This window comes from Lissotriton helveticus, chromosome 10, assembly GCF_964261635.1.
Source record: "Lissotriton helveticus chromosome 10, aLisHel1.1, whole genome shotgun sequence".
Classification (NCBI taxonomy): domain Eukaryota; kingdom Metazoa; phylum Chordata; class Amphibia; order Caudata; family Salamandridae; genus Lissotriton; species Lissotriton helveticus.
In genome coordinates, this window is record NC_136071.1 from 802,847,656 (window position 1) to 802,868,617 (window position 20,962).

At 44.4% G+C, this 20,962-nt stretch overlaps 1 protein-coding gene across 1 annotated transcript in view; it reads left to right on the forward strand.

The window, feature by feature from the left end:
* The window catches only part of MPP7 (MAGUK p55 scaffold protein 7), a 1,171,941-nt gene that overhangs the window by 776,784 nt on the left and 374,195 nt on the right, over positions 1-20,962 (forward strand). Inside the window, exon 9 of the mRNA XM_078663396.1 lies at positions 18,918-19,003. Coding sequence (XP_078519522.1) covers positions 18,918-19,003 — 86 coding nt within the window. The remainder of the gene's footprint in view (positions 1-18,917; positions 19,004-20,962) is intronic.

Below are 20,962 nucleotides of genomic sequence, written 5' to 3' on the forward strand. Positions count from 1 at the left end.
GAGGTTATTACTTATTTGATAACTTTTTAGCAGGCATTATGCATGTCTTTTATTAAGTATGTGAATTATAGTACTGTGTTCCTCTTACTCTACCAAGTGATGTAATTTTTTGTCATTATGTCCTGGCTATACAGAGTTTATATTGAACATCCTTCACTATTTGGCAGGTATTTTGCTAAATGTAATCATGAAATACAATAGTTAAAAAAAATACAGTGCGTTCGTATTGACAACATAATAGCTACTTCACATACCGAGCCGTAGCCCTAATACTTTGCAGCACTGCACCCTACGTACCATGAAACAATATCAATATCAATCGATCTTGATTTGCTAATTGAACTCTTCTAATTGTTTTGAATCTACATTTTTTATTTAATATCAGTGGCACAGCTCACAAACTCACCATCAATGTATACAATATCCTGTTTTAAGAACAATTATCACTATTTCAAATTAATGCCATCCTCATAGGCTACAACTCACCTTCAATGTATCTGGTTGCATAACAAGTAATTTACAGGCATCGGTCAATAACTCAAAAAATTACTGTCTTATCCCCATATTTGTTATCTAAATAGATGTATCAATATCTACCAGCTGTAGTAACGTTTACAAAACCATTATATGAAATTAACAATTTATTGCCAAAGGGCTTGACTGTGTATTGGATCTACTCACCAGGAGATCTTATCCTTATAATTGTGGTGCATGGATGGCTCAACAGCCGTTTCTATTCACAACTGGTCATTATATCCCTTCTTTTGATTTGTACTCCTTTCAAAGAGGCCCACCAAACACAAAACCATGCGATTTGACCCAATAATGGAAATACTGTTGCTACATTACAGTACCTTCATCGTATTTTTGTCATTTTGTTACCTGCAATATCAGTTGTTTCTCCACATCCAGGCCTTATTTAATCCTCCTCTTTAATTAAGAAACAAACCTATCTTGTAATTTGATGTGTACTCCCTTTGATCCTCTTCACAGATGCCCTTTCCTGTGGCTTACCCTCAAGACTGGGTTCCTCGTCACCGTAATTTTGTCATAGCAACTAAGCGACCTGCAGTCTTTCCGTGTCAATCTGTCCTATACCACCATTCTTCCAGACAAACTAGTGATCTGCTCTTTGTAGAGTTTGCTGGAGCAAAAAATAGCAAAGCCATTCAGAAGAGGATAATCTTCCATTGCATCGTACTCTGTATCAAGAACCGCTATGCACTGGACTAAAAGCAGCTTCCAGAAGGTCTGCAAGCAGATTCCACCAGGGCCAAAGGTGCTACCACTACATTGGCATGTTGAGTTCCATTCCTGGATGTCTGCCAGGCAACTATGTGGGCATCACATCGTATGTTCACCAACGACTACTGTGTGGACAGCCAGGTTTGGCAAGAGGGGCATTTTGCCTACTCGGTCCTACAAGAACTTTTGGTTTTAGACAATTCAGAGACCGAACTCCTAATAGGTTTTGTTCTGGTATCTATTCAAGTGGTGAAGTATCTGTAGTTAGAAGTCTCTATCAGAAGAGCAAGTTGCTTTCCTTCTGTAATTTTCTTTTTGGATAGACGCTCTCTAACCAAAGAATCCTCCCCAACCCTCTCAACCCTCTCATCTTCACCATTTTGTGAATTGGATTTTGCCCTTTATTAATGTCCCAAATCTCGGAAACACTGGGCTTAGAAAATTTGCTGTGGTGTCTACATTGCACCCCACGTCATTTCCGTAGTAGAACAGCAACAGTGTGGAGCCGCAGAGCACCACCTAATGGCTCGCAGAGGTACTGCTGAAAGTTTCCAGATCTAGTCTGAGGCCTGGGTAATATTCACAAGGTGGGAGTTACCTGAAAGACTATTACAGTAAGTAGCATGTTCATCCCTACACAATTTCCCCTTTTTTCATGGATTCAGCAGTGTTTCAGATCTTCTGTCTTCCCGTCAGGTGATCTGTAATACTGCTTGTGAGGCCTTTCAGTACCACATTACCAAAACTTTATTTTTGTGTTAACCAAGCCTTTTTATCATCTGCAGATTGGCTCCAGACTAGGTCTTTTTGTGCTGCAGCATGAAATCACTCATGAACTCTGAAAATATTCTCAATTACGTTTTTTTATAAATCCCAGATAGTTGGCTGGGGTTTTATTGCTTGTTTGGGAATAAAAATACTTTCTGCATCACGTAGGCTGCTGTTAGACCAGGCCTTTGTTGGCGTAGTCTCCCTTAACCTTTTTGGCAATCAACCTCCTGTTTGGACAATGTTTTGCTAGCCTTAGGGCTGAAGCGCATTTGGCTCTAATTTCTAATTTAAAACATTTGTAGAGCGCAACGTCCACCGAGCGGTTTCTTGGCGCTAACAAGGTCCGGTTCACTGAGGATTGCAGGGGTAAGCAAGTTTATAAAAGGAAGGCCTGTCTAAACAGAAACGTTTTGAGATCCTTTCGAAAAGAGACATAGTGGGTGGCAAAACGTAGGTGATTAGGCAGAGAGTTCCACAAAGCAGGGGCCAGGGTGGAAAAATTGGCACCACCCCACTTTTTCCGCTTAAAACGGGGGGTTTGGAGGAAAGCTTTGGAGGAGGACCGGAGCTCTCTGGAGGGAACATAGTCGCTAATCAGCGAAGCGATGAAGGCCGGGGCAGTACCTTGCCGGGCCTGGAAGGTCATACAGGCGGTCTTAAAGAGGGAGCGCTCCCTGATAGGCAGCCAGTGGAGCTCCCTAAGAAGGGGGGAGGAGTGATGGTAACGTGGGAGACCGTAGATAAGCCGGGCCGCGTGGTTCTGCACCACCTGGAGCCTCCGTAAGCTGTATGCCGGAATGCCATTATAAAGGGCATTGGCGTAATCCAGCCGTGAGATTACCAATGCGGCCATGATCAGTTTGAGAGCCTGGGGGGAGAAAAAACGGGAAACAATACGGATTGTTCGAAGGGTGAGGAAGCAAGAGGAAACTACGGAACTGATTTGGGAGTGAAGAGTGAGGTGACTGTTCATTTTCACTCCCAGTGTTTTTACTGTGGCTGAAGGGGTAGGGGCGGGACCAAGAGAGGGGGGCCAAAAGTGGGGGTTCCAGGGACTGGATGAACCACCAGTGAGAACCAGCTCGGTCTTCTCCGGGTTCAATTTGAGGTGGTTGTGGTTCATCCAATCCCTGATGAAAATCATAATGGACTGAAAATTAGAAACAGAGAGAGAGGAAGAAGACAGGTCGAAGATGAGCTGGAGGTCATCTGCATAATTAAATACAGTGACCTCCAGCTGCTGAAGAGCGAAAATAAGAGGGGAGATGTAAAGGTTGAAAAGTAAGGGGGAAAGGGAAGAACCTTGGGGGACACCACAAGTGACGGGGAGTGGGGTGGTCGTGAAGGCTCCCAGCCGAACCGCCTGGGTACGGTCCCTCAGAAAGGAGGAAAGCCAAACCAGGGCTGTTCCCTGGATTCCGGCCGCCTTGACACGGGACAAGAGGATGTTATGGTCAACCGTGTCAAAAGCGGCGGAGAGGTCCAGGAGCACCAGCGCCTGGTGTTGGTTGTGATCCATTCCCTTCCTGAGTTCATCTAGGACCGATACCACGACTGATTCGGTCGAGTGCCTGGGACGAAAGCCAGCCTGGCGGGAAGCCAGCCCCCCATTTGCCTCTACGTGGGCACTGAGTACCGCGGTGACGTGGCGCTCTAGTACCTTGGCTAAATAGGGCAGTAGGAGATGGGGCGATAATTGGCTGAGATGGTTGGGTCCGCGCCAGGCTTTTTCAGTATGGGCACTATGGTGGCAGCTTTGAGTGCGGGTGTCACGACTCCCTGGGCCAGAGAGTTGTTCAGGACAGTGACAGGGGGTTCAGGGCAGCAGGAGTAAATTTGCTGCAGAATGCGTGCAGGGCAGACATCTGCAGGGGAGCCCGATTTAACCTTAGGTAGAATCTCCAAGAACACTTCCTGGGTAAGGGGGGGAATAGAGGTAAGACAACTTGGGACGGTCTGAGGGGGAAGATCGACGAAGGCAGATGAAGGGGGAGGGATGTTAGCCTTGATGGTAATAATCTTGTCTAGGAAATATGAGTTAAGTTGGGTACATAAAGACTGGGATGGAGGAATTTGGGGTGAGGCTCTGTCAGAGAAGGCTAGATCATTCACAATGTTGAAGATCTCCCTGGGCTTGTTTTCGGCTGACGTGATTTTGGTGGAAAAATAGGCGGTTTTGGCATCAAGGATTGCCGTTTTATATTTGGCAAGTGCAGAGAGGAAGAGGGTTTTTAATGAAGGACAATAGTCCTTCCTCCAGTGTCTCTCTGCTTGACGAACGGTCAATTTAAGTTCTTTTAAGTTGCCATCAAACCATCTATTAGAATCCTTGGGTCGACGGATGGAAATACGGCGCAAGGGGGCTTCAGAGTCACAGCCTCTGGCTAGCCAGGCATTAATTGCCTCGGCTTGAGAGTTTGACGAGAGGCCAGCAAGGGTTGGAGGGGAATTCCGGAGCAGGGAGGTCAAAGCAGGGAGGTCAACTCTATTCCAATTTCTGGCCCATGTGTTTTTGGGGCGTGGGATTTTCGGCGCTGGTTCAATTAAGATGAAAAAGGAAATGAGGTCATGATCCGACCAGGGGCAGGGAGAGACAGTCACCGGGGAAATTGGGAGGTTGAGGGACCATACCTGGTCGAGAATGTGACCGTGAGAATGGGTGGGAACCGAAATATGCGGCACCAAGTTCAGGGAGAGCAGAGAATCTGTGAATTCCTTCGAAGTGGCGCACTCGGAAGGGTCGGAAGGCCAGTAATTAAAATCACCGAGGACCAGGATCGAAGCGTAGTTGACCACCAGGGTGGCCAGTAGGTCCTGGAACGCAGGTAGGAATAGGGGCGAGGGCTGGGGTGGGCGATACATCAAGAGGCAAGTGATGGGGGGAGAGAAATAAAGGGATCGGGCAACAAGGAATTCAGAGGAGGAAATAGGGGAAGATGGAAGGATCTGAAAATTAAAGTCCGCCCGGGCAATCAATGCCACACCACCGCCTGTCCTGCCCGCCGGGCGGTCAGTGCGTAGGGCAACATAGGTAGGGGGAAGGGTGGCCAGGAGAACGGGGAGGGACGAGTCACAAAACCAGGTCTCGGTCAAGAGCAATAGATCCGGTTTCTCAGAGTCGAGGAGGACGGATAGCTCATGGTGGTGTTTGACCGCAGATCTGGTATTGAGTAAGATGACAGATAGCGGAGGAGTAGAGGGAGGGGGGTCAGGTACGGAGGGGCAAAGCAGCGGTGGGGCCGGCAATGGCGGCAGCAGTATAGAGGTAGAAGAGGGAGTGAGTTTTAACGATGCAATGTGCTCTGCCGTGCAGTGTCAAATCGTTGTACTCATCATATACATACTGTGGAGCGGTGTATATGTGATGGGCTGATTCGAATTAGCTGTAAGCCCCTCATCATGGCATGTTTCTCTGATGCAACTCCATGGCCCTGCCGCACAGTTTGCACTATCCACAGAGGTAGCTCATTGATTGAGCCAAAGGTTTGCCCTGGTGGACCCTGTGTGCATGGATTATTGTTATTCGGGTTATCATGTATAAAGATAGTGCCAGGTCCTGCGTGTCTCCTGCTATATCAGAGTTCTCCCTAGTGATTGGGTGCAGTGTTGGGAAGAGGTTGGGCGTTTGCCTGAGTAAGCTACATGCAACGTTGGGAAGGGCACTGATTGGTGTGTTTAGTACAACAGGGCCAGCTTCTCACATTGGATTAGTATGAAGGGATGTAGGGAAAGGCTGTCTAGCATTATTTCCTACATGCAGAATAGTATTAGTATGGTGTTTGGTATCAATGAGTTGTTAATGGTGAATCCTATCTGGGAGTGGGTTAGACATTACGTTGAAGGAAATGCCACTTTGGGAAAGTGGGCGTTTCGATGTGCATGGCTGTGTGTGCCTGGTGGCCTGTCTCCTAATTCACCCTTGGGTTCTAGGGGGATAACCACATCTGTACCTTCCTGATAGAGGGCCATAAACTAAGGGTTTATGCGCCACAGCGGACCTCTGACTCTGAAGGGCCTTTCTGGAATGGTTAAGTGGGCATGGAATTTGCACCTGCATTCCAAGAGCAAGGGTCTTGGCCCCACTAAAGATTATCAAACCTCCAGGGTAGAGAGGGCCTGTACATTTCGAAGGTGGCTTTTTGAACTGATCTTATCTTCAAAGGCAATGGTGGGTATAAGTACTGGGGCTTCTGCTTCCGAAAGTAGAGAGGAGAGACTTTTAGATTTGGAGCCATACTACACTTCTTCAATACTGGGACATTGTCACGAAGAATCATTAGGGCAGGAGCGACAGTAACTGGACTATCTGCAGACTAGTGGTGGCTTGGTGCTTGTCGTGCTCTAGGAAATGGACTACCACTTTGTGGTTTTTGCCTGGGTGTTGCTGGCCTGCACCTAGTGCCAACTGTTGTGGCCAGGGTCTTGATGTACTCTCCAAGAGCCGGTGAGCTGGCTCCTGTCCATGAGATCCCAGGTATACAAAGGATCTCACTGTCTCTATGATATCATAAGGACTGCATTGGGTGCAGCGAAGACAGGTGGAAGTGATCGTGGTTGGTACAAGGACCATCCTGATATACCCCATCATGTAAGAGGAGTGTGTGCGCAAAGATCAGCAGCCATCTGAGGTGCTGGGACATGAGGAGTGCAGGGAAAACTATGTAATTGAACCACCATTATCTTTCCTTTATCTGTTTATAGCCTAGTACAATGCTTCCCAAACTTTTTAGAACCACATCCCAATTTTTAGAATAACACATTTTGCAATCCTTCTAGCTTTATTGGACACGAGACGGATGATTTTTTTAATGTAACAAAGGCATTGTATGGTAGCGCACTCAAATTTACAGGCACCACATTTTCCAGTGAAATTTCCACTAAATTTGTAAAGACAGGCAGTTTTACTGATAAAACTATATTGCACACAACTGATAAGTGTGGAAATCGGTTTCAGTGAATGCTTAACATATGTGCACCATCAAGTAAAGTGTTCTGATTTTTGATCCTATTAAAATCTTACACATCACACTTCTAAATTATAAAACGTGATCTTTTTTCTTTCCTAACTGCTTAACCATTACAGTTCATTTGCCGGGATTTACATTTTGTTGTGTGGCAAAATCAATGACCTCCTACATACAGCCTTTACTTTCACACACACTGTACCCCAGCAAGATTGTCACCCAAATCACCTTACTGTTCTTTCTCTGACTGCAAAGTGAGAATAGTTGGTGAACGCCAATCCCATGTTAGAAAATAGGCATCAATTTGTCAGAAGACATTGCCTAATATTTGACCTGTGTCTTTGAAGCACAGAAAATCTATGACTCCCCATTGTGCCGCGGCCCAAAGTTTGGGAAACACTGGTCTTGTATGTGCAACATTTGGGCCCCAGCTTTGTCCTCTTGCGTTTTTACTGATTAAATCAAACTTTTCTTTAAACTAGCAGCCTCTTCTACTTGCTTTTGCAATTCACCTACCGTACTTGTCCACCCACATATGCTGTGAATAATGAATTAGTCTTATTTGTTACTTTTTTATTCTACTAATTAGACAATTCCCTTGTGTTAGATTTGGGGGTCTCTAGTTGGCACAGGTAGGTACTTGTGACAAACAGGGACCCTTGCCTCTAGTCAGGGTAAGGGGGTACACTCCTAAAATAACCCCTGCTCACCCCCTTGGTAGCTTGGCACAAGCAGACACTTATCTCAGGGGCAGTGTGTAAAGCATTTGTGAACACATACAGTAATCCAGTGACAACACTACAGATGGACACCACACAGGTTTCATATCAAACATAAGTATTCTTTATATAGACTTATCACAAGACCACAAATGCTAAACATCCACAATACTGTACTTCAAATGGTAGTTTTAGCTTAGTTCTCTTTAGTTCTTAAAATGAGACACTTTGAGTCAATGTACCTTAAGATGCGATACGCAGGGCAACGAAAGTGTTGCAAGATGGAAATGCGGCAAAGATCCGATGCAAAGAAATAAAGACGTAAAGTTCTTCCTGATGCGGCAAGCTTCTCCGAGGTTGCGAGAAGTCTGGGCTCGATGCGTCAGATGCAGCGGCGACATCCTTGTTTAGTGATGCAACAGCGGCTTTGGCGGTGACACTCTTCGCCGACGATGTGAGACGTTTCCGCTCGATGCGACAACTGCAGCGGCGACACCCTTGTTCAGTGATGCGACAACAACAGCTCCGACTGCGGCACGCTTCTCCGTGGATGCGAGGCACTTCTTGTGATGAGGTGCAATGCGACCACTACAGCGGCGACATCCTTACTCAGAGATGTGACGGCAGCAGCTGCGACAGCGACACACTTCATCCTCGTTGCAAGACGCTTCTCTTGATGCGGTGCAATGCGTCCGCTACAGCGGCGACATCCACGATGCGACAGCAGGGGCTGCGACGCTGACACGCTTCTTCGGGGTTGCGGGACGTTTCTTGAGATGCGGTGCAATATGTCACCTACAGCGACGACCTCCACAATGCGATGGCAGCGGCTGCGACGGCGACACGCTTCTCCCTCTTGAGTCGCGCTTCCAGCTCCTTGCGACACGCAGTCCCTCAGAAGGCCCAAAAGAGCACCAGGCACTTCCAAAGAACTCTGGGGAGCTGGGGGTTGAAGTCTGTTATCCCTGAGACTTCAGCAGGAGGCAAGCTCTTCTCTCAAGCCCTTGGAGATCCTTCACAAGTTGAAATAAAGTGCACACAAAGTCCTTTCTCTTTTCTTTGGCAGTCAGGCAACCACTGCAGGCCAATCCCCCAAGCAGCACTTCAGCTTAGGGATAGTCTCTCCTCAGTTTCTTCAGGTTCCTCTCCTCCTTCTTGTCCAAAAGTGATCTAATTTCTTGGGATCAGGGTCCCAATACTTATACCCCAAAATTCTTTGTCCTCTCAGGCAGAGGGGCCTTTGCCTAGTCCAAACCAGTTCTGTAGCACTCTGTTTACATGATTTACTTATTTCCTTTCACAGTGCAGGGCAGAAACATCAAACACCCCACAGGAGGTGGAGCCAGCATTGTGGAGGAAAGGCACAGCCCTATTCAGGTCCCAGGTGCAACTCCTCCCTCCCATCTAGATGCAGATCTCTCTATTCGCTACTGGGCTGACTCACCCTGTCTCCTGGAATCCCCCAGCCCTGTCACTCAAACTCCAGACAAGGAGTACACAACCTAGCAGAGGCAGACTTGGATAGTTAGACAAGAAAAGACCTACTTTCTAAAAGTAGTAATTTTAAACACAGATAGTTAAAACCAACTTCACTAAAATTTGTATTTTATCATTTTGAGTTCAGGCATACTAAACTCTAATTTCTATCATGTTCCCTGAGTCAGTTAGGATTATAAGACGTAATAATCTAGCTGCCCATTCTGGCTTATGGAGAACCGGTAGCCTTGCAATAGTGAAAAATGAAAATGGCTGTAATTCACTATTAGGACATGCCACACACACCAGGGCATATCCTACCTTATACTTACAATGCACCCTGCCCTTGGGCCTACCATAGGGGTGTCTGATATGAAAAAAAGGGAAGGTTTAGAGACTGGCAAGTGGGTGCACTTGCCCAGTCAGCATGGCAGTACCAGACAGCACACAGGCTCTGCAATGGCAGGCCTTAGACACACTTTTACAGGCTGCTTCTGTGGCTGGCACAAGGAGCCCCCAGGACATTGGTACCGCTGACTCTGCCTTTGTGTGCCATCAATGCTGCGGCAGTCCTGGAGAAATGTGTCATGGGAGTGCTTTTGTGTGTGTGTCTGTGCGTGTATGAGAGGGTGTGTGCGGATGCGCGTGTGCACCCGTGCATGTATGAAAGACTATGATCACATTTGTTGTGTGCTTATGCATGTTTGTGCGTGTGATGGTGTGGACATGTATTTTTCTTTTTTTTTCTGTATTAGAGCATGTGATTCTATGTGAGCTTGTGTTTGTGCACGCAGATGTTTGTGCTTATGTGTCTGCGTGTGATGGTGTGTGCATTTATTTATTTGAGTGTTTTTGTATTAGAACATGGGATTGTATGTATGCTTGTGCGTGTGGATGTTTCTGTATGTGCTGCGCCCTCTGTTCGCGTATGAGTATGTGTGCACATTTGTTGTGTGCTTGTGCAGGTATGTGCGTGTGATGGTGTGTGTGTGTGTGTATGTTTTGTGTGTGTACATCCTTGGGAATTTTTGTTCTGAAACATGTGATTGTATGTGTGCTTGTGTTCTTGATAGTTTCTGTATGTTCGTCTGCGTGTATATGAGTGTAAGCGCATTTGAGTGTGATTGCGCATGTCTGTGCTTGTGATGGTGTTTGCGTGTGCATGCAGGGATGTGGAATTCCTATTGCCCAACGCCCAGGACATATTGTTAGGGGTCAAGGGCTACAAGTTTTAATGTGTATTTGTCCTTGGGACAAGTAGGCCTAACTCCCTGCAGCACAAATCCTTTGGCTGCTAGTTTGCATTACCACATTAACGGTCAGGGAAGGGCACTGCCTGCAGTTGAGTTAATATTTGTGTGCATATGTTAATACTGTTCAAATTTGCTTTCATGGTTCATTAATTTAAAGCCTTTATTATTAAGATGAGCGCTCTAAGTAAATGTAAATTCTGACTGCATTACTGACAGTGGTTCCAGTATAAAAATGTGTACACACTGTTTCAAAGTTTGGCAATATGAGGCTATGCATAATGCTCGGAGGATGCTCTCTGATTAGATGCAAATATTTGCAGAAGCTTGAAAGCAAGATTAATGATTCTTAGCTTTCAATATAAAATGTTCCTCAGAAAATAAAAGAAGGGAAAAATACATATTGCTAAACTACTGTAAAATTTCAGGTACCATTTCTTTGCAGCATCATTTAGTAAAATGTGTTTATGCATGCTAGTATTTCCCAAAAATATTCATATTGGAAAATCAATGTAACCAGTTTCAATAAAATTATAGGAAATATAAAAATAAACAAGCATTGGTAAAGCAAGTAGGTCTGAAATTGGTGGTCAGCTTTTTAGTTTTGGCAATGCGTGACTTGTTTTGCCATGGTTTTTGTAAAACCTTATTGTTGAGAGGAGCCTGGCCCTCACCATTGTGCCGATATGCTCCTTGTAAAAGAGCAGAATGCTGTCACTCGCAGTGAAGCCAACAGATACAGAGAGAGAGAGAGAGAGAATTTTAATAAACCCTAAAGGTCATGGTTAACGCCAGACCAAATTAGGGGCCCAATTAAAAGTGCACCCTTGGTATATTTCCTTGCATTAAGTGCAGCTATATGGCTTTCGTGAATTCACAAGAATTTACAGAAGTAGGGCAAGAAATTGTACTCCTAGAAAATATTTGTGAACTGCATTTTGGCATGAGCAAATTTGCATGTGTAGATTTGCTCATGCGGAAACCAGAGTATTTGCAAGTTAATTTTCCCTCTAACCACACTTTTCCCAACTCTGGAAGAAGGTTTACGTCTGCCATTATCAGGAGTACATTTCCAAAATTTCTCAGTATGGGAAAAGATTGGAGAAGAGTTGTTGAAAACCCTTAAAACATGCAAGTTAGTAGGTTTCCACAGACTCAAAAGTGCATTCCAACCCTGGAACTATTGCTTACCACTACATTCAGTCCCAGGATGTAGATCTGCCGAAATGTTGCAACCTAAAGGGATTGCTAGTATTCAAACACTATGAGCCCTGGCATGATCAAAGAAGCTATATAAGAGCTCCTATATAATGAGATTGCTGCCATAATTTGACGCCGCACTACATGGCACCAAAGGGACAAGCGGATTTTGTTACAGGACAAGTAGATTTATGAAGCAACCAGCCCCATGGACAAGTAGATATTTTAATAAATCCCCCTCCCCTGGCATGTATATGGGGGGTTTTGCATTAGATCATGGGATTCGATGTGTGTTTGTGTTCTTGGATGTTTCTGGCTATGTGCTTGTCTGTGTGTGTGTCAGTGCGCATTGGAGAGTGTGTGCTCTCATTGGTGGGTGCTTGTGCATGTCTGTGCGTGTGATGGTGTGTGCATGCTGGATTTGCTATTTTCTGGCGGCCGCTGTCCTGGACATTGACTTTAACTGCCTGATACCTAACATTAGGATGACCACAAGAGTACAGTGTACAGTACAGTCCCCTGCCTGACCCCAAGATGGCTTCCATAGTGGTCCCGTACATGTTTTACTTCCCTGGGCCAACAATTGGACATTGACCACCTCAAACCTTTTCCCTAACTTGCCTACTCATCAGGACTTGGAACCTGCGGAACTTACCCCAGACTGTGGAGACCTAGCGATTTGGCTGATGCCTGGTAGAGATACCATATAGCTAAAGAGGAGATGGGTTGTGGACTCCCCCTCCCTGACGTCACCTACCCAGCCGGACCTTGGGCAGATTTTCCCCTCGCTCTATGTCCTGTTTTCCTCCCACCCCTTTACCCTATCCCCTTACCCTTCCTGCTCAATTCACCTTGTCCCCTATGTTCTTTAAGTGCTGTTCTTGCTACCTATGTAATTTTAACTGATGTAATTTGCAACCTTATTGTCCCTCATGTAAAGCGCTCTGATTCCATCGGGTCTAGCCAGCACTATATAATATCTCATTAATTAAATCTGTTCCCTTTTAGTACTCTTTCTCCCTTTGTCTGCCTCCCCAGCTCCTAGCTCATATCCACTCTCCCCTGAATCTCTCACCTTGCCTGCTAGTCTGCCTAGCCCCCTGTCCTTTGTGCCCTTTGACTAAGCACTCCCTCTCCCCTTTTTGGGGAAAGATCCAATATTTATACTCTGGAGTCTCAGCGTACCCGCTGAGAGAGTCCACTGCGCCAAGGGAGCTACTCACAGCTGAGGTATGGTATGGCACCCCTTGCCAAAGCACTCCCTCTCCCCTTTTTGGGGAAGGATCCAGTTTGTAGGCCTGGGAGTCTCAGAGACCCCTCTGAGAGAGTCCACTGCGTAAAGGGAGCCTCCCGCAACAGAGATAGGGAACGATACCACTTCCCCTGGGATCACAGCTTACTGGACTTTATACGTTGCTCTGACTCGTCTACCGGTTTGTGTCCCCGTCGTCCTTCCCCTCCTCTTTTTCATGCGATGTCCTTCACCCCCCCTCCTCTTTCCCGCAATCTTTACCTGTCTACTTCCCCTGCTCCTTCCCCCTTCCCTGCTTTTACCCTTACTTATGTGTGCTTATTGTTTATCTTGACCTTACAAGTAACTATGTTGCCATGCTCTAATAACTGTGTAACCTTTGTAACAATGTAACCTGTAACTATGATCTGATGCTCAAGTAAAGCGCTCTGATACCTCCGGGTCTAGCCAGCGCCTCCCCAGCTCCTAGCTCCTATCCACTCTCCCCTGAATCTCTCACCTTGCCTGCTAGTCTGCCTAGCCCCCTGTCCTTTGGCCCTTTGACTAAGCACTCCCTCTCCCCTTGTTGGGGAAAGATCCAATATTTATACTCTGGAATCTCCGCGCACCCGCTGAGAGAGTCCACTGCGCCTAGGGAGCCACTCACAGCTGAGGTATGGTATGGCACCCCTTGCCAAAGCACTCCCTCTCCCCTTTTTGGGGAAGGATCCAGTTTGTAGGCCTGGGAGTCTCAGAGACCCCTCTGAGAGAGTCCACTGCGTAAAGGGAGCCTCCCGCAACATAGATAGGGAAGCGATACCACTTCCCCTGGGATCACAGCTTACTGGACTTTGGACGTTGCTCTGACTCGCCTACCAGTTTGTGTCCCCATCGTCCTTTCCCCTCCTCTTTTCCATGTGATGTCCTTCACCCTCCCCTCCTCTTCCCCCTTTTTTTACCTGTCTACTTCCCCTGCTCCTTCCCTCCCCCCCTGAATCTTCCCCTTGCCTGCTTTTCCCCTTACTTATGTGTGCTTATTGTTTATCTTGACCTTACAAGTAACTATGTTGCCATGCTCTAATTTACTGTGTAACCTTTGTAACGATGTAACCTATAACAATGATATGCTGCTCATGTAAAGCGCTCTGATAGCTCCGGGTCTAGCCAGCGCTATATAAAACCTTTTTAAATAAAAAATAAATAAATAAATAAAGTGCTGCAAGCCCACTAGCAGCATTTGGTTTAAAAGCCCTGGGCACACTCAGTGCTCTGTACTAGGGTCTGACCAGTAAACCAAATTAGCCAGTCATGGAATCACTAATTCATACATCAATTGACAATAAGGAGCACTTGCACTGTGGCACTGGACAGCAGTGGCACAGTGCCCAAACATCTAACACCAGCAAAAACACATGAGGCAACAGTAAATATAGAAGGGAGACCCACGCCAAGGTGCCAGGTCTAACACCTTGCCATGCTTCAGTGTAGCTTGTCTAATTTTTTACCATTAATTGCCACAGACTCATTTCCTCAGTCTAATCCCTGGATCTCTTTACCATTTTTCCTGCATTTCACAGTTTAAATGACAGCGCACATTTTTGGACCTCGGCAGTGGCAGCTGGTGACATTTCAAAGTGATGTGGCGTAAAAGTTGTGGATGAGTTTTAAGTAGTGAGCCAGCAAAAAAAGGGAGCCCAACTGACATTAGGATGGGTTTGGGGGTGTCCACCTAAAAAAAGTTTGAAAAAAAGAGGTGCAAACGGCACACTTTAAAGCTAATTTTAATACAAACATTTGTGAAAATCAAGGTTTATAATACAATTCTATATGTGTTGTCTTTAAATAGTTAAAACATTAACGTTTGCCCCATATTGTACTGAATTAAAAATGTCCACCAGTTCCTACTTGTTGCAACAAGTCTATGTGGGTGAACTCAGTTTGTTGAGGGGGTTTGTGATGCGGCAGTAATGAGAACTCTGGAGCTGACTGCCTATCAATGGTTCATAAAATTATTCACACAACAGGCTCATTAAATCCTTGACCTCTCCTCAGAGCACCTTGAGAATGGTAATGCCCAATTGTGAGATTGCACATAAAGGGGGTCATAGAGTTGTCAAAAAATGTACAGCAAGAAAGGAAAAGAGAATGCAGGGCTCACAAGTGAGTGGAGTGGGCATGTTCTGTGCGCATGGGAAATAAAAAAGTGAAGGAGATGAAAGGAAGTATGCACAAAAAGGAGAGAATAAAAAAACTGTTGAAGAGGAAAATGACTATTTGAGAGGTATACAGATGCAAGATTTCAGAAACCTGTGATGAGGAAAATGGTTTCATGCTCCAAACAGAGAAAGACTGCAGAGGTAAATGATGTGAAAAAGAGAGAGTGATTGAGACAATCTGAAGATCATTACCACTTACACAGAGATTAGTAATATTTAATTCAAAGTGCTACACTCCTTTTAGAGAACCCCCCCCAGCTTTCATGCCACAAAAGGCCATTTTAATTTTCACCTGTTTTTTCTTAACATGCATTGATTCGACAAGGAATTTGGTCACTTTTTGTTTCTATGATGAATGGGCCAAAATGCAGCAAGGTGCTCCAAGTAACACTACATAAATGTAATAAAACAATTTTCTTTAATAATATTGATAATACATCTTATCTCAAAATGGAAATAAATACCCTGTTGCCGATACGTTTAAAATCATTTAATCCATCTTTCAAGGATCATTTAAGGCCCATTGAGAAACTAAATTGTCTTTGAAGCAAATAATTGAATCAGAGCTATTTGCTGATTTGCCAAAATACGCAAAACAGAAAAATTGAATTAACTGTGCCTCTTAAGCAGGACTCATGCTTATCAAACTGCAACAGCATTCCCATGCATGTGAACCTAAACAAGAAAAATTAAGAGTGTGTCACTCCAGACATGTGTACCGCTACAGAAATGAAAAAACAATGAAAGGAAGCGTGAATAATCAGCACAATGATGGAGTACCGACACAGACAACATACCTACACCCATGAACACACCAGCATGGAGACGCACAAACACATGCATGCTTGCATACATGAATACGCACCAACACGCATGCTTGTACACACAATTTGCACACAGACTCACAGGCACACATTAACACACACATTTAGACCTGTAGAAACTTAATTTTTATCTTGATAAGCAAGAGATCCCATATGCAGACTGAGTTGAGGGTACAATTGTCATATTTACCGCTTCTCTCCGGATTGTCCACATCTTCCTTATCAGCATTTCCACCTTTATCTGTAGACCTGTTGTGGGTCAGGATAGGATGACTGCAGGACACCAATGTTTTCTCCTTCATGCATAATGCCATAATTGGCAATGCATGTTAAAAGAAGAGATCATTGCGTCCAATGGAAGGGGGGTGAACATGGCCAATCATTACATGGCCTCATAAGAAAACTATCTCAAGAAAAGAGAGCGGTTCTACACACCAAAGAGAAAGTACACCAAAATGACACTATGTCAAACGCAGATTCCCTTTGGGATTCATCAATAGCATACCATACTGTTTGCACACCATATTCGAACTATCATTCAATCACCAGAAAATATAATAGTCGCCAAAAAACCCAATATGAAAATGTTTATTTGATAGATCTATTTAATAAGATTAAAATGTAGAGCTATGGTGTGTACCCTGAGTTTGTGTAATTTACACGTTATCCGATCCAGCCTGAGTTTGCGGATAGACTAGTTTAAAACCTTTGGGTTTAGCGATGATCAATATAACAGGATCATCAACACAAAAAAAAGCAATAGATTTACTGTAATTACCAATAAAGGGGAGAAATGGGGCACTCTTTTAAATCTTAAGAAAAAGCTAATAAGAACTGAGGCCCATGCTTATTTTTAATTGAATTTGTCAAGTCAGATGTCATACCTATTGGCTTACAAATACAAAATGAACTTGGGTTATTTGTAGAACACAAATTCTAGGAGACTTGGACCCAAATATCTAATCGCTGCAGCCGCGATTGGATGCTTCTTATAATAGAAACCGCCCAAGATGTTATAATTATTGAAATTCAAGCGATAGAAAAGTTGGAAGCTGAGCTTAGGGACAAAACAGCCCTGGATGAAGCAAAATAAAACTTGAGCAGATCAACAAGGATGTTGACGGCTATCGTGTCTATTTAAAAAACAAAAAAACAAAAAGTTGAAAAAGATATAAATAGGTTCAGCCATGAACTTATTTGTCCTTTCCTAAAGGACAACTACTACGATCCAAAAAATGATCAAAGTTGGGAGAGGAACTCATATAACAGACCAAGGTATACGTGAGGGTCAAGCAGTGAAGATGAACACACACATAGAGAATAGCAGGTAAAAAACCATGGATATTGGATTTACCCACCCATGGGAACAACGCAGGCACACCAACTGCAACTCTAACAACGTCATTGATATGATTAAATGCCCATGTGGTTTAATCAATATTGGGATGACAACACGAAAAGTCAAAATAAGAATAATGGAACACAGATCCACCATCAGATGTCAAACGACAACAACACGTCTGACCACACACTACAAAGAAAAGAAACACACTGGCAATGATTTATTTTGGACAGTCGTGGACAAGCTGAATATCTCTCCAACAGCCCGAAATACTGTGAACACCCTTTTTTTAAGGGAGCAGAAATGGATCTACAGAGATCGAAGCCATATCTGTGGTCTGAATGATGATATCCCTTGGAACACATTGAATAATCTATAAACATGGGGGTTATCATAGGACACTGATATTTTTTATGGGCTACATGACGGGACCCTTTGGACACATAACACACAGATAATGCCATGCATCTGTCACTCAACATGGGCCACATACTTCTCACAACGTATTTTTGCCTGCCCAGACCAATTCCTCTCTGTATGTGTCACTATGGACTCAGCAAAATATAGAAAATTTCCCAGTTCTTTCAGATTTATTCACATGGAAGATGATGATCTGCCCTACTCCAAAAAGGAGCTCAGAGCCAGAACCATGGAGCAGCATCCATGAACAGGGTCTTACCTCCACTGGCTTCTCGCGATAGCATTGAATAGCGTGAATACTAAAACCACAGTTACTCTACCACTGGGCCTGAGTATTTACTCAGATTAAGACAACGCTCTACTCCACAAGTAAGGAAGTAGAGTGAGTGTCTAAGGGATCTATTTTTCATGGTCCTGATGAAAGCCGGGGACATTGCATTAGCCGGCTGAAATATGTCGACAGTTTGCAGATTGGAGGGGTTGGTGTTTCAGTAAAGCCCACCATGCACTGGTCGTTGAATGAGCTATTTATTCTGTCCAGGCAGTCCATCATTAACGGGTGATCCCTCGATCAGTTGTAATTATTTTCTCTGCACCCTTCTATTTGATCTCAGACTGTTTCTCTATTTGGTTGTTGCGTCTCCACCTCCCAGTTGCTCCACCTCCAGGGTTTATTTTATTTATTTATAAAGTTTGGCTTGCACAAAGGTGTGTTAGCAGCCCTAAGATGAAGCATGCCACAGATTTCAGTGGGTGAGGGCAGCATTATTAACTTGTGTGTTTATTTCCTCCACATCATAGCGACATAACTTGCGCAGCCCCATTCCTATGTGTGTGTGTGTGTAAAGTTGTATTTTAGGAGGTCGGAATGAAGCGTTTCCTCTTACCCCTTATCTACTGTGTGTGTTAAGTCTTTCTTTATGACCCTTAACAGAGGTATCAAGGAGGGCTATTAGGTGCACCAACGACCAAAAGAGACGAAAGCTTTTTCCCAGTCCCCCTCAAACCCCCACGCCCACAGCTGCCAGTTCTTGATGCCCCTCACTATATGTCTGCATGGTTTGCGCCTACAAAACGTCATTGCCAATTTCCTCTTGAGGTGACTGCTTTGGCTAATCATCATTGTGTATTATTTTATTTTACTTCTATGTATTTTCTTACTGCATATAAAGATTAGTTGGCAACATTTACCTTCTACTCCTTACAGTGTAAATATGGCCATCATTAAAATACATTTTTTCTTTTATATTGGTGTTTAGGGCTTATTCATGTTGGTGATGAACTTCGAGAAGTTAATGGGATATCTGTAGATGACAAAAAACCGGAGGAAATAATAAAGATTTTGGTAAGTAAATATTTCCAATTATAGGTGTGTTTTTAAATAAAGCATGCATTGTTTTTTGTAATTTACATTTGCATGGTATTGCTTTCTGTCTCGTCATTTCCAGTTCGAAGTATCCTGTTTTATTACAGTATACAATCTATTAGCACTGAATTGTAAATATTATATTTTTGTAGACCTTTGTATGGTTTATTGTTATATCTTAGTTACCGTCCCCTATATTATCATTGAATAAATATCACTTTATATCTGAACGTTTCAAAAGACTTAAATGAACTTTCCAAGCCTCTTCATTTGTAGTTATATTTGCTTGGTAAGTGCTAACTAATTTTAAGATAATCGAAACCACAAGCAGAGGTCATAATATATTTAAAATAGGTAGCTGATGTAAAATAATAGGCATTCTAAGCTTTTGCTACTGTGCTAATAGCACATTAATCTTCTGTTGATTACCCTCATTATTGTCATTGTGGTTAGTAGTCTTGGCTTGCTGGTTGACTTTCACTTACTCTGGGCTACTACTCAGACGAATGATTTAGTACCAAATGTATTCTTTTAATGGAGACAAATGTATAGAAGTTTCTCTCTTAATTTATTTAAAAAATGCGGCCAAGGCAATAGTGCCGTCATGGCTCGATTATAATAAATCAATGTGTTTGGCTTTATCACCATAGAGTGCAAAGATTGAGGCAGGCTGTAACTAATGATACCACTCAGGTTACAGAATCTATCTTAGAATGTTCTGCACCCAAGTCCATATCTAGCAAGATATCGGCCAAATACTTGGCCACATTTTTTGTAATTTGTTTACTTCTTAGGATGTTCCGGAAACTGTGCATATTACTCAGAGTACATTCCAGGACAATATACACCAATCACTTGTAATATTAGCCATTCACTATATCGCTATGACAAATCTAAAAAACGCATTCTTCTTGTTGTGGAAAATGGTCACCTTTCAGTCAGATTCAGATGGCTCAAGGTATAAAAATGTTCTTTGTAAGAATGCTCTACCCATTGAAGTATGTAAATAAGTAATTGTAAATCAGAAAACTCTTGAAATGCATCCTTTCAGTTAAAACGTTAATACCTTTACATGCTTGCTGTTCCTTAATGCATCTAGTTTTTGAGCTATCACTTGCATTTTAGCGCCATGTTGGGAAGCAAGTATTACAATATGAATATTAAAAACACAGTATGCAAGTATTGTGGATCTATATGAATATTAAAAACACAGTATGCAAGTATTGTGGATCTAGCCCTGGAAAAGGAAATGCAACATGATCATCTGTTCGAAAATGTGTCGTTCTGAAGTAGGATGATGTGAAGCTGAAAGAATGCCAGCAAATTTGCCTGTAACATTTGGTCCCATTGTGGTGGTTCCTAATCTACTGTTTGCCCAAAGTGTAAGTCACATTACCTGAAGGTGGGTAATTGATGTGGCTGGGTCTCTGGGCATCCTAGTTAACAAGTGCCTGGAGTGGGGGGCGTGGCCAAGCAACATGGCCGGCAGGACGTGAGCTCCGCTAGCTCCCGGCCTCGGAACCCACAAATCCTGTCTAATTATCCTGTACGTGCCTACAACCGGTCGCGGCGGTGGTCGGAGGACCCCCTCCCACTAGCGACCCCCCCTACGAGCGGCGACGGAGAGCGCCGGCCCACTCAGCCGCCCTGCAGGCTATTTGGAGTGAGCCCCGGGCCTCTAGCTACACAAGGCCGGGGTCTGAGGCCGAGTTGAGAGCGCCGGAGGTGGAGCAGACCCGATCGCCTGTGGCTCCTGCGGGAACCGGTGCCTTTGCCCCGCGCCGGCGCCAGTCGACACCTACGGCTCCTGTGGTGAGCCCGGCGGCCTGCTGGTTTCTCCCGTCTGGGGGCCTTGGTCGAGCCCCGGGCCTTTGACTACGCGAGGCTGGGGTCTGCGGCCTAGTCGGAGTTGACGGAGGAGGGGCGGACCTGATCCCC